At 31.6% G+C, this 26,533-nt stretch overlaps 3 protein-coding genes across 5 annotated transcripts in view; 1 reads left to right on the forward strand and 2 right to left on the reverse strand.

The window, feature by feature from the left end:
- Nucleotides 1-26,533, forward strand: part of LOC111427332 (5-hydroxytryptamine receptor-like) — a 72,903-nt gene that overhangs the window by 27,160 nt on the left and 19,210 nt on the right. The window contains exons 1-2 of one of the 3 annotated variants that reach the window (XM_023062430.2): nt 16,739-16,843; nt 17,496-17,555. The gene's annotated coding sequence lies outside the window, so the exon portion shown is untranslated. Of the gene's footprint in view, nt 1-16,738; nt 16,844-17,091; nt 17,170-17,495; nt 17,556-26,533 lie in introns of those variants that run through there. The other 2 variants (XM_071194105.1, XM_023062428.2) reach the window with 2 other exon arrangements.
- On the reverse strand, nt 290-4,352 carry LOC111427334 (cytochrome P450 4C1-like). The gene is made up of 5 exons (XM_023062432.2): nt 4,129-4,352; nt 3,692-4,075; nt 3,285-3,351; nt 2,509-3,233; nt 290-468 (listed from the first exon to the last, which is right to left on the reverse strand). Exons 1-5 carry the CDS (start codon nt 4,310-4,312, stop codon nt 305-307), a joined length of 1,524 nt encoding a protein of 507 aa, XP_022918200.2. The 5' UTR covers nt 4,313-4,352; the 3' UTR covers nt 290-304.
- On the reverse strand, nt 5,510-7,470 carry LOC111427333 (cytochrome P450 4C1-like). Its single transcript, XM_023062431.2, has 4 exons — nt 7,174-7,470; nt 6,733-7,116; nt 5,886-6,674; nt 5,510-5,830 (listed from the first exon to the last, which is right to left on the reverse strand). Exons 1-4 carry the CDS (start codon nt 7,379-7,381, stop codon nt 5,658-5,660), a joined length of 1,554 nt encoding a protein of 517 aa, XP_022918199.2. The 5' UTR covers nt 7,382-7,470; the 3' UTR covers nt 5,510-5,657.

A 26,533-nucleotide genomic window follows, 5' to 3' on the forward strand; every position in this document is an offset into this window, starting at 1 on the left:
AATAAGAAATTTAAAATATCTTTCGATGAGTTTTCGTTTAGAATTTAAGAAACCGTGTGAGTCTTGTCACCTCAATATATCCAAAGAGACCTTCGACCTCGAAATTTCTCGTCTAAGAGGTTTTTTTCTTGTAGGTTTTTCCACTTTATGTCGCGCACGTTCTGGAAACGTCAGAGCAAGTTCACGTCGTGAAATGATGCGCTTTGAAAACCACCGGAAAAAAGATATACACGAAAATAATTCGTCCTCGCTCTCAAAGGGAGTTGGAAAAAAATTAAAATAAATTAAATGAAATTAAATTAGTTTATTCAACTCTTTGTTGAAATTTCACAAAAATCGGTTTAACACTTCTTAAAATAATATCGGTTTGTAACGTTATAGTTTGTGGTGTGTCGATAGGGAACAGTTCGAAATTTCTTAAAATCGTTGCAATCGCAGCTTTCATTTCGAGCATGGCAAATTTTTGACCTAAAATTAAAAAGAAATGTTTAATTTTTTAACGCAGTAAAATCTCGATTTATGAATGATTTTAATGGAGACAATGTTAATATATACATTAGTGATGGAACGGATAGTGATTGGCGATATTTCCACAAGGATCCTTCAAGAAATGAATTTTACAGCGAATATTGAAAGTTATCGATGAAAATTGCAACATCGAATTTTTATCAAAATTTCAAATATTGTTTTCTCAAAAACTAACAACTATTTTTCAAAACGGGTTGATTCACCGGAAAGAGGACACTTTTATTAACACTTTTGGAAATTTTCATACTCATATTCCAACAAGTGGATTTTATACGAATTTTTAAATCTTAATCGGCGAAAATTGCAAAATTCGAACATATTATCGATTATTTCAAAAATTTATTTCTCAAGAACTAAAAGTGATTTTTCAAAACGGCTTGTTGCATTAAAAAGAGGATACTTTAATTAATAATTAATGATATTTCCACAAGGATCCTGCAAGAAATGAATTTTACAGCGAATATTGAAAGTTATCGATGAAAATTGCAACATCGAATTTTTATCAAAATTTCAAGTATTGTTTTCTCAAAAACTAACAGCTATTTTTCAAAACGGGTTGGTTCACCGGAAAGAGGACACTTTTATTAACACTTTTGGAAATTTTCATACTCATATTCCAACAAGTGAATTTTATACGAATTTTTAAATCTTAATCGGCGAAAATTGCAAAATTCGAACATATTATCGATTATTTCAAAAATTTATTTCTCAAGAACTAAAAGTGATTTTTCAAAACGGCTTGTTGCATTAAAAAGAGGATACTTTAATTAATAATTAATGATATTTCCACAAGGATCCTGCAAGAAATGAATTTTACAGCGAATATTGAAAGTTATCGATGAAAATTGCAACATCGAATTTTTATCAAAATTTCAAGTATTGTTTTCTCAAAAACTAACAGCTATTTTTCAAAACGGGTTGGTTCACCGGAAAGAGGACACTTTTATTAACACTTTTGGAAATTTTCATACTCATATTCCAACAAGTGAATTTTATACGAATTTTTAAATCTTAATCGGCGAAAATTGCAAAATTCGAACATATTATCGATTATTTCAAAAATTTATTTCTCAAGAACTAAAAGTGATTTTTCAAAACGGCTTGTTGCATTAAAAAGATGATTCTTTAATTAATAATTGATGATATTTCCACAAGGATCCTTCAAGAAATGAGTTTTATAACGAATTTTGTAAGTTATCGATGAAAATTGCAACATCGAAAATTTTATCAAAACTTCAAATATTGTTTTCTCAAAAACCAAAAGTTATTTTTCAAAATGGGTTGGTTCATTGGAAAGAGAACACATTTATTAACACTTCGGGAAATTTTCATGCTCATATTCTAAGAAATGGATTTTATACGAATTTTTAAAACTTAATCGGCGAAAATTGCAAAATTCGAAAAAATTATCGATTATTTCAAAAATTTATTTCTCAAGAACTAAAAGTGATTTTTCAAAACGGCTTATTGCATTAAAAAGAGGATACTTTAATTAATAATTGATGATATTTCCACAAGGATCCTTCAAGAAATGAGTTTTATAACGAATTTTGTAAGTTATCGATGAAAATTGCAACATCGAAAATTTTATCAAAACTTCAAATATTGTTTTCTCAAAAACCAAAAGTTATTTTTCAAAATGGGTTGGTTCATTGAAAAGAGGACACTTTTATTAACACTTCGGGAAATTTTCATGCTCATATTCTAAGAAATGGATTTTATACGGATTTTTAAAACTTAATCAGTGAAAATTGCAAAATTCAAAAAAATTGTCGATCATTTCAAAAATTTATTTCTCAAAACCTAAAAGTGATTTTTCAAAGCGGCTTGTTGCATTAAAAAGAGGATACTTTAAATAATAATTGGTGATACTTGATAACCATCCGGTATCCAGCCGGATTTTAAAAAATGGTCGGATACCGGATAGTTGCGGGTTATCCGTTCCAACACTAGTATCCATATTTTAACACAAAATCTTACCGATACAATTTCTAGGCCCAGCACTAAAAGGAATATAACAATAAGGATGTTTTCCTTTAACGTTATCTGGTAAAAACCTATCCGGATCAAACCGCTCCGGATCTGTATAATAATTAGAATCTCTATGCAAATCGTAAATGTTAATAAGAACGCTACACCCTTTAGGAATGTAATAACCAGTTCTAGTTCTCTTAATATCTTCAGTTAAAGTTCTACCAATTAAAGGAACGCTGGGATATAATCTTAAAGATTCCTTTATAACACGTTCTAAATATTTCATTTCATTTAAATCCTCCATTGTAAAATCACGGTCTGATTCATTTAAAATATTACATATTTCTTGATACACACTATCTTGAATTTCTTTATAATTCGCCAATAACATCAAAGTAAACGTTAAACTTGTAGCTGTTGTATCGTGACCTTCAAACATAAATGTATCAACTTCTTCCTTAATCCCATCATCATCAATATCTTTCGTTATCATTTTTGCTATTAATAATAAATCGAGCATTGCCAAACGCTTTCTAGACTCGATTTGTTTCTCTTTTTCGATCACTTCGAGTACGTTAAATGAAGACTCACGATTTTTTATTACGTTCGAAGTAAATTTGTGTAAATAATTTAGTAACGATCGTGATTTCCAATAATTTGAAGTGAATTTATGAAGAAAATCGGAATGTTGCCACGGTGTTATACAACGATTTATTATAAGTGAACCCAAACTAAAAATGAATTATGGTTAAATGATGATTTCTGTTAATTACGTAGATTACCTGTAGATTGAATCTTTATAGTTTTCACCGCTTTTGTGTTCGTCTAATTTTGTTCCCATTGCAGTTTCTGAGAAATATAATAAAATTGATTAAATTATTGGAAAATTTTTTAATAAAAGTTCTTTAAAATGAGTACAAGGTGAGCTGATAATAGATTATCAGATTTATTTATTTTGGCTTAATATTTCATGCTGCCATAAACGATTCAGAAGTTTGAATTAGGATAAACGATGTCAAAAGTGCTAACTACAACGTATGGTAAAAAAATAAAGTGGACTAAGATAAAGTCATTTTCAATTTAGTTGGGTTGGGATTTACTTTTGACACGTATTGTATTGGGCTACATATGAAGATAACCCCATCTTGTTTGGACTCATTTTAAAGGATTTTTATCGAAGGTTATTTACCACAAATTGATTGTAAAGTAAAATTTGTAACAAGTGATAAGACATCGACGGGTTCGTTTAATTTTTTCTTTATATCAATCGCCAATTTATTACTTTCCTCGATAAAGGTCTTAGTGAATTGATTCAAAATTGTAAAATGAAAAGTAGGTGTTAATAATTTTCGCCTTTCCTGCCATTTTGAGCCGTCGCTTAAAAGCAAACCCTCCTTTAACCAATTATTTAACGGGATATAAGTAGCACTTTTCGTTAAATGTTTCATTTGCGATATCACTATTTCTATATCGTTAGGATTTGATAGGATAACAGTGATTCCGAATCCGATTTGATATTTGGTAATCGAACCGTACGTTTTTCTTACCGATCTTAAATCGGCGAATAATTCATCTAAAAAATTGATTTTCTTTTTTGTTTTTGAAATATATTTATATTATTTTTACCTGGTTTTAACCATATTAGATGAATGTTTCCGAAGAATGGGATTCCTTTCGGGGAGGGTATTTTTCTGAGATGTTTGTAAAATAATATTGCTTTAAAAAATTTCTGAATTAACCATAATGATATTAACACGGTGAATAACCAAAAAGTCGGTGAATAAATTGATAAATTTCCCGAAAAACTCATTGTATACAATGTTGTCTTTTAAGTTGTTTACAAGAAACTGAAGTTCTTAAAACTTATCAAGTTATTATTAGAATATGATTAATTAAAATTTAATCTTGTTTTGTTTCATTTTAAAGTAATCTCATATATTTTGATAGAAAAAACGAAAATAAGCGAACAAAAATCTTGGAACCAACCCCAAACCTATATTTTCATGTATAAATTTATTATTATAAGCGGATGCTTTAATAAACGGACTTTTCTTTGCATGACGGGCAAATATTTCTAATAAACGGTTGCGTAGGTAACCAGACGAACACATTACAGGAATCTGTAGTAGATGTTTACCGACATGTGTTCGGGGATTCCTCGTTTTTCGAGTCCCGTTATTAGTTTTGTTTGTTTGCGTGTAACGTGCGATGAAATGGCTTCAAAGACCATTAATAATATACCATAAAGAAAAGATGTCCACAAAAATAATCAAAGATAGAGAAAATATTCGAACGAAATGGCAATATGGTGTCAGTGTAAAAACGGTCAAAAACTTTTTGAGTAGTGAGGGTTCAAAGATCGACAAATTTGTTTCGAATGACTTGTAAAAACTAGAAATCAAAATATTGCCCTATCAGAAGCATTTGTAAAGAAAAAAGCAAAGGAAATTGCAGAAAAATTGGGAGTGAGTACTATTTTCTCTGAAACTAAAAGTTATTTTTCAAAACGGATTGGTTTATTGGAAAGAGGACACTTTTATTAACACTTTGGGAAATTTTCATATTCATATTCCAAAAAATTGATTTTATACGAATTTTTAAAACTTAATCGAAAAAAATTTCGGCGAAAATTGCGAAATTCGAAAAAATTGTCGCTCATTTCAAAAATTTATTTCTCAAAAACTAAAAGCGATTTTTCAAAACGGCTTGTTGCATTAAAAAGAGGATACTTTAATTAATAATTGGTGATATTTCCAAAAGGATCCATCAAGAAATTAATTTTATAGCGAATTTTGAAAATTATCCATGAAAATTACAACATCAAAAATTTTATTAAAACTTCAAATATTGTTTTCTCAAAAACTAAAAGTTATTTTTCAAAACGGATTGGTTCATTGGAAAGAGGACACTTTTATTAACACTTTGGGACATTTTCATGCTCATATTCCAAGAAATGGATTTTATACGAATTTTTAAAACTTAATCGGCGAAAATTGGAAAATTGTCGATCATTTCAAAAATTTATTTTTCAAAAACTAAAAGCGATTTTTCAAAACGTGGTATGTGAATGTACTTTAATTTCAGTATTTTTTCTCATAATCGGACATCTCTGATAAGTGTACAAAAGTAATGTATTAAAAAGTAATGTAACTGTATTAAAACGAGTTATTCATTTTCGGCTGGAAATCAATCAAAATCGGTTTAACACTTCTTAAGATAATATCAGTTTGTAATTGTATGGTTCCAGGTGTATCAACAGGGAATAATTCGAAATTTCTTAAAATCGTGGCAATAACAGCCTTCATTTCGAGCATGGCAAATTTTTGACCTAAAATAAAAAAAGATCCTTAATTTTTTTAATATTTGGTAACACCAAATCTTACCGATGCAATTTCTTGGTCCAGCGCTAAAAGGAATATAACTATATGGGTGTTTCCCGATAATATTTTCGGCTAAAAATCGATCGGGGTCAAAATTTTCCGGATCTTTATAATATTTTGGATCGTGATGCATATCGTAAATACCTAAAAGAACGCTTGTATCTTTCGGTAAATAATAACCACTCGGTGTTTCAATATCTTCGCTTAAAACTCTTCCAATAAACGGTACGCTTGGATATAATCTCAAAGATTCCTTTATAACGCGCTCTAAATATTTCATTTCGTTTAAATCTTCCATATTAAAATCACGTTTAGTTTCGTTTAAAATATCTTTTAATTCCTCGCACACTTTTTCTTGCACATCTTTATAACTAGCCAATAACATTAAGGTAAATGTTACACTTGCAGCTGTCGTGTCATGTCCTTCGAACATAAAAGTATCGACTTCTTCTTGAATTCCTTTATCGTCGATGTTATTCCCTTTTAATTTCGCTAATAATAACAAATCGAGCATTGCCAAACGTTTTCTTGACTCAATTTTGTTCTCTTTTTGTATGATGTCGTTCAAGTTAAATGAAGACTCGCGATTTTTTATAACGTTCGATGTAAATTTATGGAGATAGTTTAAAATGGAACGAGTTTTCCAATAATTCGGAGTTAATTTATGTAAAAAATCATTATGTTGCCACGGAGTAACGTATCGATCAACTGTTAAATTGCCCGTTGTGTAAATAGCTTCTTTATATTTCTCCCCAGATCGAATTTCTTCTAATTTTGTACCCATCGCGGTTTCTAAAAATCACCAACAAAATTAGATTTAAAAAAAAATCATCAAATTTTAATTACTAACCGCAAATTGATTGCAAAGTAAAGTCGGTGATTACAGATAAAACATCGATCGATTCGTTGTTTAATTTCTCAATGCTATTAATTAACTTCTTACTCTCATCGATGAAAATTTTTGTGTATTGATTTAAAATGGTAAAATGAAACGTTGGGGTTAATAATTTCCTGCGGTGCTGCCATTTCGCCCCGTTACTTAACAACAACCCTTCACCCAGCCAATTATTTAACGGGATATAAACTGTTCCTTTTTGTAAATTTTTCATTTGCGAAATAATCGCTTCGATATCATCCGGTGAAGTTAAAACAATCACGGAAGAAAAACCAACGGTTAATTTAAAAATTGGGTTGTAAATTTTTGCGTAATCTCGTAAAGTTTGAAATAAATCGGCTACAACAAAAAAGTTATATACATTAAATCATAACGAAAAGAAAAAAAAGTCCTTACCGGGTTTTTGTGAAATTAATTTTGTATCACCAACAATTGGAAAACCTTTTGCACCTGGAATTTTTTTAAGATATTTCATTTCATTAAAACCCCGAATAAGTTTGTACACAATTAACAACAAAACTAAGCAATAAATAATCCATAATGATGGTAAATAATGTTGTAGTTGCGAAAAAATGGAACCTATATCCATGGTTCGGTTTTGCATTACTTTGTTACAATGATGATGTAATGAAAACGCGAAGGGAGTTTATTTGATGAATCAGTTTTAATGGTATTATCGCAATTATGTGTTGATGTTTCGTCTCAAGAGGTCAAGGTTGTTAAATAGCAACAAAGAACTAATTAAATTTAAAATAATTATCAAAAATATTTTGTTATAAAAAAATTAATTCTTTATCGGTTAACGTCATAGTGAGACGTTAAATTGTGAATTAAGTTCAAGGAGATTTAAGGTCAATGGATAAAGAAATTTATCTATGCGGACAATAAAAATTAATGAATAAATATTATCTTTTTTTTTGATTTTAACATAAATTATAGATTAAATTAATTAATTAAAAATTTACTAAGTTTTATAAACGTCCTCTCTAGTGTGTCTAATAGTGATGGATAGTGATTTTGTGAAAAGCCTTATACCGGAATCCCTTTTGGCCGGATATCCGATTATCCGGCATATCTATCCGGCCATTATGGTTATAATTTCTAGTACATTTCTGAAGTGATATCCTACATTGCCACATTATTGAATTATCAATAATGTGTTATCACTGACACTTATTCCTGTGAATGGTGGAGTACTAAGCAATAGGTTTTTAATATCCGGATATCCGTTCCACCACTAGTGTCTAATATCTTTGGATACTATCATGTACCTACGGGCATATTTTAGAAAAGCAATTATATGTTCTGATAAAAGAATTTCTCCTTCAACAGATAGTAAATTTAATATTTAATACGTATGCCACCTAAAAATCAAAACATCGGATTAAAATTGGATATAACTCAATTTCTTTCTTCTATGTGTTATGTGTATAGCTAAAATTAACTCGTTACACAGTGATTTATGTTAATAATTATCTAGTCGATTAGTAACCTAATAATTTCTAAGTGGAGGCTTTAATTGTATTAATCGAATTACATGTTCTATTGGTCTGTTGAGATCAATGGCCGTTATTCGTAATGAAATTAGCAACCAATAATCTCTCATTCTGTAATAATTCCTCATTTCATTCAATTTGGTAAAACAATTTGTCGGTTTTTATCCATTTGTAATCTTGATGATGCAAAACAACATTAAATAAATGGTGAACTAAAAATAGAATTACAGATAGCTTCTACAGTTGATGATATTGAGGCATTTAATGTCTTCTTCCACTTAGTCCATAAGTGTTTTTCCGACCACAGCATCTTAGTAATTCTCTTTGTCCCTCATTCTCTCCATACCCATCCAGTGCAAGCAGCCGATTTTTATGAATTTCAAGATGTCTGGATAGCCATTGGCCATTACACCTCCAAATATGTGTCGCAGGATTTTTCTTTCCAATGTTGCTAGTAATGTTTCGACGTTCTTGGACATTACCCAACTTCATGTACCTGATTTGATCATCTTTTGACCAATCCATCTTTTTCGCTTTAAATTTTTATAACTGTTGTTTTTTTCCGAGGCTAGGTAATTGGGCTAGATGCTATATAAGTAGGTATATAATTTCATTTCTACAAAATCTTATTGTCTAACATCAGTATTAATTATTTTACGTCTTAGACAAAGCGGAGAATTGAGCCCAACCTTATTCATGTGCAGTGGAAAGAGAGGAAGACCGCGAGACACTTAGAAACTAAGTTCCTGTTTGATGTTTAATGTTTAAGAAATTCCTGCATAAACAGAAACATATCAATACTAACTCTCTTTTTGATAAATATCCGAGTGAGAAAATTCCACAATATCAACGTTTATTTTCACTTCATTTCCGTTTCTACACCAGTTTTAATTATCCATAAATACCAAAGAAACCAGCAATTTTATCGTGGCATTTGAAATTTTTAATTAAGCTCGAGGTAATATAAAGGGTTTCCTTTTATATTCTTGCCTTTTCCCACTTTTATCCGGTTACAAAACGGCGTTTCACAAAATTATAAGCAAGAAATTCCATAAATTTAATACGATTTGCTGCTTTTTTAAGCTTTCTTCGGTTGAACAACGAATGTTAAATCAATCGAGCCTAAATAAATTAAATATATCGGAAAAAATGATCAAAAGAGATTTACAAAAGCTTCAATCACGCGTGTTAAGGTCTTTTTTTCACGTGAAAAATATTGATTATTTATGTTTAAAATTATCTCTCGTTTACAATTTAAGAAATATTTATTTTTAGGTGATTAATTTCTTTAAGTGGATTATCTTGCATTACTTAAAATGCTTTTTTTTTAATCTTCAGAAATTACTCATGTTTTATTTAACGTAATCCTTTTTAATTCACCTGTAGTAGAATTTGAAATCGGTCACGGAGGACATTTTAATTATTCAACGTTGAGAATGTTCCCGTCAGTTCTCGAGTGGCCGTTGAAAATTAGAGTCTCGCGTGTCTTTCTATTTAGCTAAGTTAAAATAAAGAGGCAATAATTTAAAAATTACAATTTCATTGTTGAAAATAAAAAAAGGAGTTTTTAAATTAAACTTTTCTTCTCAACACTTAATTTTCATTCTTGTCGTAAACTTAAATACAATCGTAAAACACTATTTTGAAATTGCATCGAGAATTGCGAAAAAAACTTCATTAAATTGCATTTTATGTTCTATAAGGTTTTTAATTTTAACATGAATTCGTATCTTTATCCTAAAAAAGCATTATTATTTTTTTTTATATTGAAGTATCGTTATTAAAGTTCCTGGGACACGAAACTAAACCCAGCTTTTACGTGGACGAATAAATCCTTCAATGTATAGTAGTACTAGAAGGGGCTTTCAGTATGATTTCCCCCGGTTTATTAACGTCCGGGAATGCCGAGCACAGATTCTCAATTACTTCCCACCGTGCTTCTTTATAATTCCTAAAAGCTAAAACGTATATTTACAGTTAAATTATAATTATTTTATTAACCATAAGATTTTTTTTATTATTAAATTTTATTTTTTCAAATCTTACCGATTTCAAGGTTATGTTCCTCAAAAGCTTGAAACTTTCATTGAACGATTTTATTACTTTCCGGATATCGAAAATTTCTCGTAATACTTAATTTAATGTCTTCGGAAGCGATTCTAAAGATAATTGGCTCTCTGAAAGCAATTTTTATCGAAATACTTGCGATTAAACTCAAAGATTTTAAAAACTGTCATCCTTTTAATGACAGTTGACGAGTTGACAATTGACAACAAAGTGATAAGCTTAAAATAACAAGTTAGTTTTAGGTAAATACTTTGTAATATTTTAATTTATTTTTAAATATAGAAAAATTTGATTAAATTTATTAAATTTATAAATTAGTTATTGTAAAATTAACAAAAAATTAATTGATTTAATCGTTTCTAACTTCATTAATGAAATTATTTCCAATTTAAATCAATAGATGGCGGTATATTTTATAATTAAATATTATTATTGTTTTAAAATTTAATTTGCTTTTAAAATTATTATCAATTATCTGAATTCCCAATGGCATCTGAATCCATATTTTCCCAACATCCGTTTATCTACAATTCAAAGCCGGGAATGAAATAAATCACAGCTTCATCTGATAATTACAATTAATCAGATAGAGCCCGGTTATTAACACGGTTTACTAAGAGATCTGTTGATCTAACTCCAAGATAAAACGATAAAAACACAAAAACCGGGTTGTTTAACGGTTTAAAAATTTTTCCTGAAATTTATTCATGTAGGTCAGAATGAAAACAGTCCGAAAACCGAGCTGAAACCATCCGTTCCATGCAAATTTAAGCAAAATATTTTACCGGTTCCAACGAATCTATATGGAAATTTTAGTCATTATCCACACCCCTTAGAATAAAGAATTAAAAATCAGCTATTAAAGCGATTATAGCAAATATTTCGAACATTAAGACTAAATTCAATCAGATAATTTTAATGGAATTCTTAATCGAAATAAATAAGAATAAGAAAAATCAGAAACCTTATCTTCGAGTTATTAAAGAATTTTATTTATTTTTATTTATATACATATATAAAGTTTAATGATATACTCGTTAAAGGGGTTGACAAGGTTTGAAGAGGGGTCGGAAAAGTTTTAGATTTGGAATTAAATTTTGGACTGGAAAATGAGAGAAGTGGGGATTAATCTACAAATAATAATTTTTGGGTCGCGTAAAATATCCGGGGAGAGTTTTGCTGCTTAACAAGTTCTGTGTGATGGCAAAAATTGGCCCCCGACGACGACGATTTTAATGAAAACGTCAACTCCAGACAACTTCGAAACAATCATTATTTTTTTTTATGAGATTTTTCTCCTTTCAATCCACCCCGTTTATACTTTAATTCCGGTAATAATACCAACTGACAAAAAAATCTATTAAATTCATTCAATTTGAGGTGGAACGAAAAAAAAACAATTTTACCTAATAATAAAAGTTGTAGCAAATTTTATTCCTAACAATATTGGCTCTTGCACTTTTGCTCTAAGATGCACAGATATCGAGAAAAATACGAAAATATTAATATTTTTCTTCTGTATTCGGTGATAAATCTGTAGGGTTGGCAACGCTGCTCATCACTGTCAGTTCTGCTAGTTTCTGTTGGCTGCTCATTATTGTAGTATTCGAATCATCGTTGTTTTACCTTTTCTTGCGACGTAAGTATCGCCCAGGAACCAAAAATATGCAAAAGTGGTATATCTAGGTATATTACACCCAAGATATCGTAACTTCTATAAAATTCAAGATGGCCAAAAACAAAACACTAATTAATTCTGTCATTTATACGTTTAAAAGTGAAATTTTATGTGATTTTATGATAGACGTAGAGTGTGATACATCAATAAGGTTAAAATTTGCTGATTATAACAAAAATTTGGTTTGTAACGTTTTTTATAAAAAAATATAACATGTTAATTTAGAAAATTACTGAAGGGTAGCGTATAAAATAAGCTTATAAATTGATTTAAACGTTAATCTCATTTAAATTTTTGTTTTCATACATAAAACCTTTTGTATTATAATTTAAATAAACAACAAGCTTTCATCTTTTGTTCGGTGGAAAACAGATATTTTTATCCTGGCTTTATTCTATATCCCGTGTTTAATTTAGAAACGTTGTGGTATGAAAATTGGGAAACGCACATAAAATAGGAAATACAACCAAATGCAGCTCCAACAACAACGAATCCCGCTCTAAACCTGCTTTACAGTTACCAGTTACCTAGTTCAAAGCTCCTGTTTACGACATCTGCTTTATAGGAGAAACTAGAATTTCACCTAGTTAATCTAAAAACCTTCAAATGAACGCATAAAGTAGATTATAACAACTCATTTAGTTAATTATTTACGAAATTAATTGCATTTGTGATTCTTAACATTTAAAAAGTTTAGATTAAAAACTAACTAGGTACTAAAACCAAGTAAATCGTTAAAAATAAATTAGAAAAAAAATAGAGAAATAAAGTGGATGAAAAGATTTAAGATGGTAAGAAAACCTGAAATATTTAATTTTCTGTTGTGTGGAGTTTTCTCGTCACCCTTTAGCTTTCCACTTGGTGTTCTTTTTTTTTCTCTTAGCACACCTCGTCACGTCGCCGTCTTTCACGAAGGGCCATCTTTTTGGAACCACCCCGCCGCCTCTTTAAGATGACGACGACCCCTTTGAAAATTTATTTTCGCGACGATATTTCTTGGCGGAATAATTTCCGTCGTTTTGTTTGAACGAAAATTTTCCAACGCGGGGTTATTTTCAAGATAACGTTCGTTTGGATAAGAAATGCTCTTTATCTTTACTTCCCGAAAAGAAAATTTTTAATAAACGCAAAAAACCGGGTAATCTTTTTAAAGTAAAAACATTAATAAATAAGGTTGAGTGCACTAAATTAAAAGTTGGTTTTAATTAAAGACGTACTCAAAGAGATCCACCACGAAACACTTAAGAAGATGAGAACGAACATGGCGTATGTTCCCAATTATCTGCAAAGTACATAGGCGTCCCGACGCTTAAAGGGACGTCTACGCTTACGTATTAATTAGAAACTCGTCTTCACCACCGACGATAAGCAGCACGTTTATAACGATCATAATGGTTCTTGTAATCTACTAATGATTATGTAAAATTGTTTTTTTTCAAATTAATTTATCAAATTTGCATATTTTCTTGATATTGACGCATCGAAAAGCAAAAGTGCAAGGGAGCAATATTGTTAAGAATAAAATTTACTACAACTTTTGTTCTAAAAGTTTTTTTATAACATGCTCCGTTTCACGAGTGTACCATTAGTGATGGAACGGATAGTGATTTTGCATTTTTATTCGGCATCCCCTTCCACCGGATATCCGGTTATCCGGCATATCTATCCGGCCATTATGGTTATAATTTCTGGTGCATTTCTGAAGCCACATTATTGCAATATTTGAATAAAAATGAAATTAATGAGAAAGCTGATAAGATATGTCAACTTATTTGTTGATATGATTCATACTCTAATTCCAAGAAATGGATTTTTTACGAATTTTTAAAACTTAATCGGCGGAAATTGCAAAATTCGAAAAACTTATCGATTATTTCAAAAATTTATTCAAGAACTAAAAGTGATTTTTCAAAACGGATTTTTGCATTACAAAGAGGATATTTTAATTAATAATTGGTGATATTTCCACAAGGATCCTTCAAGAAATTAATTTTATAGCGAATTTTGAAAATTATCGATGCAAATTGCAACATCGAAAATTGTATCAAAACTTCAAATATTGTTTTCTCAAAAACTAAAAGTTATTTTTCAAAACGGGTTGGTTCATTGGAAAGAGGACACTTTTATCAACACCTTGGGAAATTTTCATACTCATATTCCAAGAAATGGATTTTATACGAATTTTTAATACTTAATCGGCGAAAATTGCAAAATTCGAAAAAATTGTCGATCATTTCAAAAATTTTTTTCTCAAAAACTAAAAGCGATTTTTCAAAACGGCTTGTTGCATTAAAAAGAGAATACTTTAATTAATAATTGATGATATTTCCACAAGGATCCTTCAAGAAATGAATTTTATATCGAATTTTGAAAGTTATCGATGAAAATTGCAATATCGAAAATTTGATCAAAACTTCAAACATTGTTTTCTCAAAAACTAAAAGTTATTTTTCAAAACGGCTCATTGGAAAGAGGACACTCTTATTAACACTTTGGGAAATTTTCATACTCATATTCCAAGAACTGGATTTTAAACGAATTTTTAAAAATTAATCGGCGAAAATTGCATTGATATTTAGTAACTATCCGGATAGTTGCTGGATATCCGTTCCATACTAAAAGAGATTCCACCGACATATGGCCGGACATATGGTGAGATTGAGATTAAATAGCACAACGCATTTTGTGACGACAAGGGTGTAAAACAAGGGGGAATACCGAGCCCGATACTGTTCATTTCAGTTTTGAATGAAATCTTAGAACTATGAGGATAAGACCAGGAAAGAAAGAGCAAAAATAATCTGGTCAAACAGATATGGGAGGCAGGATGGGATTGAAGGAGGAGGAAAGCATGTTTCTAAAATAGCATCGTCCTACGAACATCGGGCGCCCTACGATGATTTTTTGAAACGAGGCATTCTGCCCCACCCTGTATATATATATATATACATGATCTTTACATTGTTTTCGGCTATCTTGGAGTTTATAGCAAATATAAAACTCAAAGTATCTCGGAAAGTTTAATACCAAAATAGATAATGTTTGGATTCATTTTAATAGCAAAACCCCTAACCTCGTCTAGTAAGTCTAACTCAAACCCCGCTTCCAAACTCCAGCAATTTAGCATATCCCTCTAAGGTTTCTGTCGACGTCTGGGGACATTTTGGCAACTAGTTTCATATTCTCATAGCTTAAAACTTCGTAAAACCTTTTATCTTGTTTTTTTGAAATTATTACTATATCAGCATGTTAGTTTGTATTATTTTTGGTTAATTAAAGAAGAAGAAACATTATAAATGTTGAAATAATAGAACATTTAAATTAATTAATGAAAGTAAAATTTGAGTTAATAAATCATTAAGGTTAACGTTGGTGGTTTGCTGCAACTGAAAGACAGAAGCTAAATTCTATGAGGACACGTGGAAAACGTGGCAAGTTGATAAACTGGGTTAATAAAGTGTACGACGAGGACACGGCTAAATCAGAAGTTATGAAATCAATTAGGAAAAGGGGGCGCGCGCGTGACGAAGGAACCTCGTTTGAAAGGGCTTGTTTGAAAATAAACAGATTCAACAAACTTACTTTTAGGTTGTAATCAAATTTTCTATTATAACTTATGATGTAGTTGATCCCAAAAGTTATTCCAGCGAAGTAAGTAAAAATTTAAAACAGATTTTTTTAACTTGATTTTAAATTAAAAAAAATAGACTTCGTAAACGAGAACAATATTTTATTTTCAATAAAAACTCTTTTCATTCTCTCAATTTCAAATTGAATTGTGTATGCATAGCTAGTTATTTTCAATACCCTCTGTCAATGTTTCATATGTTCGACATAAAAAAAAAAGAATTTATGCAAAAGACCGAGTCAATATTTGATTTTGCTTAAATTTCGATACTATCTCTTGTATTAATACCACACTTGAGCTCATTGACAGGATGTTGTTGGCTCTGTGGTTAACCGGAACTATTTGACGGATCATCAAGGCATTGAGCCAATTCAAAGGACCAAAGGTCAATCAGCTCTAACAATTACGCTCAACGCAAATTCAACTTGTGACTCGAATAATCAGAACATGATGATATTTGAAACCTACCGTCCGTTTCCAGTTTCCATACAGTATAGAATGGATATGAAATCGAGGGACCGAAAATATCGTTACAGCTCGAACGAACCGCGTAATTGGCTCAACTAGGACCGAATCAAATAAAAATCATTATTTATCGGAACTCATTCGCTTCATAGTTAATACGGACCTGACAACAACAATACATTTTTGCTAAACCAAAATGTTATTCTATCTCAATTTTAATATTTTATTTTTCAAATTACGTTAACCAAAAGTTTTTTTGTATTTTAAAAATTTATTGCGAAATAATTGTTGAAATAAATTTGATTAAATCTGTTTGATATTGTATAAAAAACGAGGGAACAAAAAATTCGAATATCAAATTCCTATAAAATAAATTGGTACTTTTAGAAATCGAGTATATTTCAATATTTAAATAACATACTCAAAAATAGAGCAAGACACAAATATGAGTCAAATTTTGTTAAACTAAGTATAGCAAAACGGTGCTTTGTTTATTGTAAAATTAATCTCATCGACGATTTAAGCTTAACGCATAATTTACTCGATTCTAGAATATCACTTTTTGTTGAGCAATGACCCGAAACGAATGTTACAAAGAACAAAGGGGATATGTGTATAGAGAACCATCGTTTTCAACGTGAACAATGAAACATAACGGACAATAAAGTACATCTCGTACAAATACAATAAGAGATCTAGACATCAAAAACGATGTTATAAATAGATCTAATTGTGAGTATTTGTAGTTGTTAATAACTATTACTTATAATTAGGCAACACAACTTACACTAAACATAATTTTTTAATCTTTTTAATTATTACAAGTTAAAATGAAAATAAATTTGTGGTTAATTTTATTATAACGTGTTTTATTGATAAAAATAATAACATTAAAGAAAAATAATTAAAATAATTAATAATAATAAGTGTCGCCATCTAACGGATTTGCTTCAAATTAAATTTGAATTGATGACGTTAACCTAAAAATTTCTTTTGATATTTTTTGGCGTTTAAAAGTCACGTGTTATAGTTTTCGACGATTCTTAAAGGTGAAATAGGTGAGAAATAGAAACATTAGCATATATAGTAGTTTTCGAATCTAAAAATTAAATCGTAAACTTGGCAAAACCAGTACAATATCGAGAAAGTAAAATTGTGCCCGTATTTTTACATTTTTCGACGACATGGCAATAACTACAAACTACAAGAGTAAAATTGCCACCCCGTAAATCGCGTGTCACGTTCCATTAACTGGATAGAAATTGCAATGTACGCGTTTTCATTCGGACCTTACGTGATTTTTTGACATTTCCCTTTTTACTTCAGACTACTAAAATTGGACCATTTCTTATTATGTTTTCATTCGAATTTCTTTTTATTGCAGACGTTTTCAACCAGAACAAGCTATTTTTAGTATGGCTCATAGAGTTTCCAATAATTTTCGGTAAGTAAACTAAAATGTTTTATAACTTAACCTCACTTTTAATACCATAATGGCACTTGCAGAAAGTTACAGAATATAAACATAACAGTATTTTTCGTCGTAAACTGTAATTTATAATTACATAGCAGTTATTTCCTCCCCAATGTCATCAAGCTTACTTTCCGGTTCAGATTCGTCATTAAGTTCGAAACACCGAAACCAACTCCAATCAAACTTTACTCCTTTCGAGAGAGAGAGAATCTAATTACCGGTCTGGAAAAACTTTTGAAAGTCCGTTCAATTTGCTCTCGAACATGGGGTTATTCGCCTTCGTCCCTCCTCACACTCATTTTCTTCATTTCTTAATAAATCCCAACTTTTAACGACAAAAATATTTAAAAATTAATAATTAAAGCGGATTTAATTTGTAAAACTTTGTAGATTTAAAAATTAAATTATTAAAGTCGAGAAAACACTAGAATTGCACTTAACGGTCGCTAAATAATTAATATGAAAACTTTTAAAGCAACTTTTTAACAGTCCTATTTTGAGATGTTAATTTGATGTAGTTTTTTTTGCAACCTTCTTAATAATGTAAAGGAAACTTTATTCACTAAAAGGTTTTTTAATAATAATCTAAGAAGAACCTGTAACGTGTAACACTGTTAGTAATTCTGTCCATCTTGCATTATAAGATGAGAACTTGTGTAACACAGTTATACAAATAGAACAGATAACAACCGTTTCGGTTGCGGTCAACAGCGGTTTCCTTGAAACGTCTCAACCATATTTCGAGGAGTATTCGGGAGGTTGGTGGTGGAGAAAGTTTTGTGGTAAAGCTTCCGTCTCTCACCCGTTTCCGAGATGATGATGAAGGTTGAGAGGAGTCCGTCCATTATTGTTCGGTCGAAAACGTGATATACCAAGATACACTTACTGCTCGGTTCACCATCCCTTTCAATTTAACCGAGATCCAACAACGTCCATCTCTTTGTAATGTACCTTTTTTTTCAGTATTTCACTAGATAAGTTATGCGAAACATTTTCAATAACTGTCATCATTCTTAGTTTAAAATGAGCATTATTATTTACGAAAAGGGATTAAATAAACCTTGAACTAGAAATATTCGGGTTTAGCCTCATGTCTGTTAAGATGGCTAAACATGAATGTTTCTAGTTGTAGTGTTAATTAAGATTCTTTTTAATAATTTTGGAAATTAAAAAAAGTAGCTGTTACCCTAAACCCGAATAATTGATTGCTTATATCGTAATATGATCGCTTCATCGAAGATAATCAAATTTACAAAGAAAATACGTTTTATACAGTCATTGCTTTTTTAACGTTTTTAACATGCCAAAAAAATCTAACAAAGCTGTAATATATCTAAACGGAACCCAACCCTATACATTTGTCAAACCTAACAGTATGTGAGATATTCGGCTTCAACCCTCCCCAAAACAATGTATACTCATGGAGAACCAGACGTTTTTGCTTCAAAGAAATTAATACCAGGCTATTAGTCACAGCGGCGTAAACATCCTCTTTTTGTTTATACACATCAACCAACTTGGATGTATCTCTATATTATGAAATATACGTAACTTTTATATATTAAGATTTTTATTATAAAAATAATTCCATTTTGGTACTCCTGAAAGCTCTCAATATCGATTAGAATCAATATGTTGAACTGATTATTTATACACGAACTCTGACATTTCTATTCTTTACTCCACGTAATCCAAGTCTATGGATTTTACAAATGTATTCTGTTTATCTGGTTGTTATAATTTTTTTTTTTATTCCTAACGAGAGTATTTTTAAATTATTAGTTTTTTTTTTTAATTTTCACTGTGGTTTCTGAAATTGCAAAAATCTTTGTTCGGAGGTGGTTTTAGACCTGTCTGAAAGTGAAAAATTTCTACCGCGCTAAGCAATTTAAGAATAATTTATAAGAGAGCACGTACGTCAAGGGAACAGAAGGTTCGTAATTACTCCCCTAAAGGCAACGCACAACGAGTAAGACAAAGAGGGTATGATCCGTCAAGTTACCGGAAACAGAGAAGCTGGAGGTTTCTCTTCAGCGCGCGCGCTTACGCCCTTCTGCAATAGTAATTAACCTTAATTAGGTGAATAGGAGACGTGGTGCGAATCTCCGGGCTCCAATTGGTTAACCCTCGAAAATCGCTGGAGGGAAAGTTATTTGCCTTTGATCCGAAGAGCTTTTTAAGAAATCATATCTCCTTTTCATTTAGATACTTTTTCGTTTTTTTTTTTAGTTTTTTTGGTTGAAAGGTAGTTTTAATGGAATGGAAAGAAAAAGGTGGGTTTCATCTTTTCCCTAATGAATATTAAAAATCGGGGGAAAGATAGACAAATAAGATACACTCTAGCAAATACAGAAAAAGTAAAAATAAACTGTGTTAAACCCGTACTCACATACGCTTTCGAAACAAGAACAGACAACAAAAGAACGAAAAGTAATTTTGTAACAACAAGATTGAAGATACTCAGAAACATTTCAGGGACACACTAAAAGACAGAAAAGGAAACACAAATATAAGACATAAATGTGAGATCATCATATACCCGGAATTTCATAAAATTCGCAATATATGAATACAGTAACCATAGTCTAGTGTTAGTTCTACCATTCGTTCAATAAAAATATACCACAATCTAACGCTGAATAACAATTAAAACTAGAACTAATACTAGACCGAGAACTAGAAACATTCGGATTTAGCCGCACGTCTGTCAAGACGGCTAAACCAGAATGATTCTAGTTCTAGGTCTTGTGTTAGTTCTAGTGATAGTGCTAGTGTAAAACTAAAACTAGAAACATTCGGATTTAGCCGCACGTCTCTGAAGACGGCTAAACCCGAATGATTCTAGTTCTAGGTCTTGTGTTAGTTCTAGTGATAGTGCTAGTGTAAAACTAGAACTACCACTAGACCGAGAACTAGAGACGTTCGGATTTAGCCGCACGTCTCTCAAGACGGCTAAACTAAGTTTTCTAAGTTTTGGTTAGATAAATGAAATAGAGGAAGGCTGCCTGACGTTTTTTCGTCGGAGTTCTATCTGATTCTTTTTGATGCTCTCAACGTTTTTCTCAACATTGTGTGATCCGTACATGTCATTCTTCATCTCGTTACTAAATTTCGCCATACATCATTTGTCTAGGCAACTCTTGCAATCAGAAGGACGTGAGCAAACGACACACTTAAATGTATGTAAACATTTTTTTTGCAGAAGATAAAATAAGTATGGTGGTATCAGTTCTAAACAGATGAGATAGTTTGGTGTTGCTGTGTAAGATGATTTCTGGAAGCAAAAACTGTACCCTTTGGAGATGATATGATAGCGCGGCCTAAACCTAAGGGTGTTAGCGGATTGTCTCGGCAGCAGTTTGTATCTGATTTCGCAATCCTTGCTCTGTAGTAACTTCGGTGACGTACACTAAACTTTTTAAGCAACCCCAAAAATAAAAATCAAGAGGATTGAGGTTGGGCGATCGAGATGGCGAGGCCAATGGACTACTTCTACCTGACTATCTTCCGGGAAGCACCTTATCTAGATGTCGCCGCATATATCGGATATCTATGAAACTAAAAATCTTTTACTACAATTTTTTTCACCTATTAGTCATTATTTGTCTCGAGAAATAAATCCTCAAGTTTATGCGTATAGGTTGAGAATCACCCTGTATATTGCATCTTAAGTGAAATTCACTGTATACATAATCAACTGGTAGACCACGGACACGACGACTTCTGAGAAGACCTCCAAAGAGATGTATAAAATCATGGACATCAAGATCTCAAAAAGAACAGATAAGTTGGATAAATAAAATTCTTGAATGACGATGAAAGATAAGTTGGAAATTACAGACCTAAAGCCTATAATATGTCGAAGAAGAAAAAGAGAAGGAAAGTTAAAAATTGTTCAACAAACATGATCAAGTTCATTTGACATTTAAAAATTACACTAAAACAGTGCAATTTTGTCACGAGGAATCTACACACCTCGACTTGAAAAAGGAATTTTGACATTTTTCATTATTTGTCATTCTCAATCTCTTCTCCTATAGAGTTTGCAAATTGGAAAGTAGAGAAAACGAATTTTTTTTGGTTTATTGTTCAAACAGATCGATTAAACGAAAAAAAAACTGTATAAAACGTTCGATATAAAATGAGAGAGAGGAGAGAGAGAGAGAGAGGTTGAGATGGGGTCGTTATATAACACAGTTTGGCACCACATGGGCCAGTTATTACCGATCCAGAGCCCGATATCGTCCACTAAACGACGTCCTATAGACTCACGAGACTAATATAATTTAATGTAACGGCACCGTATGTATCATGAAAGCAGTCAACACTTTAGCGAATAACTGTATATGCGAAAAATCTTAACGATCTTTTTAATAGCAACGCCTTTACTAACACTAGAAAATTTACCAAGAAAAAAAAATAAGTATTATTGAATACCACTGTCAAAATTGACATTTAAACCGAATCATCGTTTACCATCATCATTGGGGACAACAATGAAACGCGAATTTAATAACGCCACTTTTCACGGTTATACGGGAAATTACGCTTCGCACGGGTTTCGTTGTAATACGTCAGCGAGATGTCCATTTCCGATAATAATACGCTGACCGTTCATTCGCTTTCTCTCTCGACACAATTCCGTTGACCGATTGTTATAAAATGTGTTTTGTGGTGTGATCGATTTTTTTTTAAATCTAAGGATAAAATGGAATTTAAGTTCATTATTAATGCATGTAAAATAGAGTTTATTTGAATTTGTCTAGGTGAAAACGATAAAGTGACTAAATTAAAAGAGGCGTCGATGTATAGCATGGGGAGAAAACTTAGGCTCACATTCATTAAATAAACATGCGGTTACAACCGGGATATACATTCCGGACGAGGAGGGACGCTGTGTAAAAGTAATTAAATTTCCAGATGGAACGAACACCCCGTGCGGTGCTATGCAATAGAACGCCCTCCCCGTTTTATGTATGAGTGACGCTCGAAAAGGGAATTAATAATAAAATTCTAATATAATATGAATAATAAAGCTCTTGTTTTAGTGTATTTTTTAAATTAATTAATTTAATAGCCGCAAAATCGTTAGTGGCTAAATAATAAAATTATTAAACACATTTTATTTAAGAAATACGAAATGGATCTGGCAGACGAGTGAAAATGGGAGATGGTGAAACTGGTGAAAGGGAAGATAAATTACTTTCCTACTTTGGAGAGTGATATATCGGGAAGTGGGTTTTCCAAGCAACTTGCCGATGTTATCTACTTTACGGGCTTGAAACGTGCCGTTGGCATTTAATTGTTTGGCAACAAGTCCTTTTCAGTATTCACCTTTTAAAGGCTTATACCATTAGTATTAAGAACTTGTTGAAACGACTAGTTTTCTTAAACATTTTCATTTGTAACATTTTCCGCGTGACCTCTTTAACCTATATATTATTTTGAGGTCACTGAAGGGTATCTCGAATAATACAAAAGTCACACATGTTGGCAGACTATTACTAGACTATATTATACAGATAAGAAATTTTGCGTTTAAGTTATGGCTTGCTCTGATTCTCAAGTCATATTAATAGCAGAATACCAAATACTTCTGACAGAAGATTAGATATAAAGCATGGAATGAAGATATGAAACAATACGATGTAGAAATGAGATATGAAAATGATAAGAACAAATTAATCTGCTTTGGGAAAAAAGTTGTAACATGTCTAAATTTATACCCAACCACATAATACTTTGAAGTGGGAAACTTTTGATGCAAACGAAATCCAATATCTTTCAGACTTGCTACTAGAACAACAAGTTGGCAGCCTGAAAGGATCATTACAAATTTTCAGATGTAGTGGCTCATGCTGCCAACAAGTTGGCAGTCTATAAAGATAGTTACAATCTTCCAGATGAAGTAGCATTCGTGACTTTATTTTTAACTGGCCACCTACTTCTTCCCCTCCTCAACCCCTCCTTCATCAAGTACTTCGGTCTGTCACAAAGCTCCTCTGTGAATCTCTCCGTATTTTGAGTTATATTCCGCATGAAGAAATTATTGCAAGTGACTTGTAGTTATGTGAGAAAAAACTATATTTTTCATTACTATTCGTTGAATGTGAGTTATCACTTTTCAATGTCAGAACTTGGCCGATTATAATCTAATTGTATGGTGTTGTGTTGTTAATCTAATTGTAACGATTATAATTATTGTTCAATATTGTTAACTACTAATACGATCGTGTACAACCAACATTTTTTTGTCGCTTGCAATGTATGATGCAGAATTTGATACTGAACAATAGTGGTGGAACGGATATCCGGCAAGTATGCGGTATCCGGCCATTTATTTAAATCCGGCCGGATAAAAATCTATTACTTAGTACTCCACCATTCACAACAATTTCTTTGTATCTCTTTGAGGTGTTGAACACAGCAGATAATAATCAACTTCAACCTCAGTAGGACTTTTTTAAGTTGACATATCTTATCAGCTTTCTTATTAATTTCATTTTTATCACTTCAGAAATGTACCGGAAATTATAACCATAATGGCCGGATAGATATGCCGGATATCCGGCCGAAGGGAATGCCGAATATCCGGTATCAGGCTTTTTGCAAATTTACTATCCGTTCTATCACTACTGAACAAGAAAACGCCAATAACGTTAAATCTGTCAAAAATGAACTTGTCTTGTTAATTCAACTACATATTATCAAATATCATTGAAATGAATTAAAGGAAAATTTGATATTTTCAATATTTTTAGCAAATTATTGTCAAACTCGTTGCATTTCTCATCCTTCATCGTATTTGTATGATCCTGTATATTGATCGATCGAAAAAGCCCAAAAAAAAAATTGGTTAAAAAAGAGAGATGAAAAAGCTGCGATAATTCATAGGGACGATTCGATTTAGATTCGCGAATGTTTAGTAAATGTCGACCTCCCATCCCTTTTTTAGTTCTCTCCATGTTTTCATATCTCCGTGTTATGGGCAGGGATGAAAACTGGAGAGAGAGAGCAAGTATTTAAGAGAGAACGTTGTCGGCTGCAACAAAAACAGAAAACCAAATCCTCTATAACGTATATTATCGACGTCTCGTTTTTCCTATAAATTGACTACTATAACGGCATTCGATTCGTACTCCGTTGGGTACTAAATACTGAAATACAGTCGAATCGAATTGCTTTACTAATTGGTAGCTATGACCTAGAGGAGTTTAACTTTTATCGAGATATATTCTTTTCATCTAAAATGGATACTAAAATCATTATTTTGCTTTATAGTCGGTCTATTTGAGATTTAAAAAATATATTATTTGGTTCATATTTTAACCGGAAGAGAAAAAAAAGCCGGAAGAGAAAGATGATAATAATAAAACTCGGTGCCATATTGGCGACATCTGCTAGAGAGTTATTTGTTTAACAATGCAGAAGTTCCACCCCAGTTCCATTCCAGCGCGCCGATTTGAAAACTAAAAAATCGTCCGTCGCTGAAAATTTTCCATGAATTTCAACTTTGAACCCAACCGGAGTGAGATCGTTTCATTTTGCTTTACCACCCCCGTTTTATTTCAATTCGCAGGGAGAGAACGAACTTTAATTCCACTTCTTCGAACTTCGATTTCCCCCCAGTTCCATCGAATATTTAGACGTCAATCGAAACGGGCGAGACGCGAATTGATTTGTACGTATAATTTTAACGATATCTCTTTATTAAACGGCCGAGGCATACAAAAGCCACAATAAGCCTGCGCGCTTATTGAATTTGGCAAATTGCAAATTTCAGTGATAAATTTCCCCACTCGTATTATAACGAAAACGCCATCGGTCGTGTTAGTTTTGTATTTAGCCACTCGACAAACTAAAATTCGACAATTATACAAAATTAACGATGTGAACGTTAATTTTCTACGATGAGTTGAGATGATATATATTTCATAAAATTTTTTTTAATTGAATTTACGAAAATGCATCCCGTGTTGTGTTCAAAATGGATTTTACAACTCCAAGGGGGTTTTATAAAAGTAGCATCTCGTCGCCGCTTTCGGATCATATTAGTCTAATAACGTTACCTGCCGCATTATCTCTACTTTTCTGTACATTCTGTACGTACTTTGTGAAAGTAAACGACGACGCTACGAAAGTGCTGCTTCTCATCGTGCAGAAGCGTCCTAAATTTACAATGCGCACATGTAAGAGGGAGAGACAAAATGTTATTTGAAAACGGCACGATCCAACGCGCCTTTCGTTTTGTTCATTTTTCTTTTAATGTTATTAGAAGGAGATCCCTTTCTGGCTGCGGGGGTTACATGCAAATAGTTTCAGCGTCGTGTTTATTTTCGCCGAGTGGATCTCTGTATAAACAGATTATGACTTTGTTCAGTTCACTAACTGCGTGAACTCGTTTCTATATTTCGTAATCTAATTTATAATTAATCTATTAAGATGATTTAATTATCTTAGATTAGTAGTAAAAAAAATAATACAAGAATGAATTAATCTAAGAAGACTGCTACATGCTACATCCCGAGAAGAGGTGTACAGGGTATCCAAATTTCGATGGGTACCTCAGTTATTATGAAATATAGAAAGTTGCGGCTTTCGCGAACCTGAGCGGTTTTTGAGTTTTTTACAGTTTCCTGTAAATTAAGAGGCGGTATTTAAATTACGGGGTATTATTTTTCTGGTATTTAAAAAGAAATAATTATGTTTATTAGACCAACTGTTAATATGGAAATATTTAATGGATTGCATTGTTTTGGATTGGAGAAATATGTTTTTTTTTAATTTTTAGTGATAGTACCGTAATTTACAGGAAACTGTCAATTTCATTTCTTCGACGACACTAAAAATTAATTAAATTGCTAGAAATGGAAAGTCAGCGTCCAAGCGACAAAGCGATGGAAGGATAGTTGTACTTCAATATAGCAGGAAAACTCGTGGAATTCCCC

This window comes from Onthophagus taurus, chromosome 2, assembly GCF_036711975.1.
Source record: "Onthophagus taurus isolate NC chromosome 2, IU_Otau_3.0, whole genome shotgun sequence".
Taxonomy (NCBI): Eukaryota; Metazoa; Arthropoda; class Insecta; order Coleoptera; family Scarabaeidae; genus Onthophagus; species Onthophagus taurus.

Excerpts from the sequence above, each read along its gene's own strand:
- LOC111427333 (XM_023062431.2), bottom strand. The coding sequence starts at position 7,381 with ATGCAAAACCGAACCATGGATATAGGTTCCATTTTTTCGCAACTACAA. Across the intron at positions 6,675-6,732 it reads TACTTTGCAATCAATTTGCG|AAACCGCGATGGGTACAAAA; the intron begins GTTAGTAATTAA and ends GGTGATTTTTAG. Across the intron at positions 5,831-5,885 it reads TGGACCAAGAAATTGCATCG|GTCAAAAATTTGCCATGCTC; the intron begins GTAAGATTTGGT and ends TTTTTATTTTAG.
- LOC111427334 (XM_023062432.2), bottom strand. The coding sequence starts at position 4,312 with ATGAGTTTTTCGGGAAATTTATCAATTTATTCACCGACTTTTTGGTTA. Across the intron at positions 4,076-4,128 it reads TCTAATATGGTTAAAACCAG|ATGAATTATTCGCCGATTTA; the intron begins GTAAAAATAATA and ends TCAATTTTTTAG. Across the intron at positions 3,234-3,284 it reads TATAAAGATTCAATCTACAG|TTTGGGTTCACTTATAATAA; the intron begins GTAATCTACGTA and ends ATTCATTTTTAG.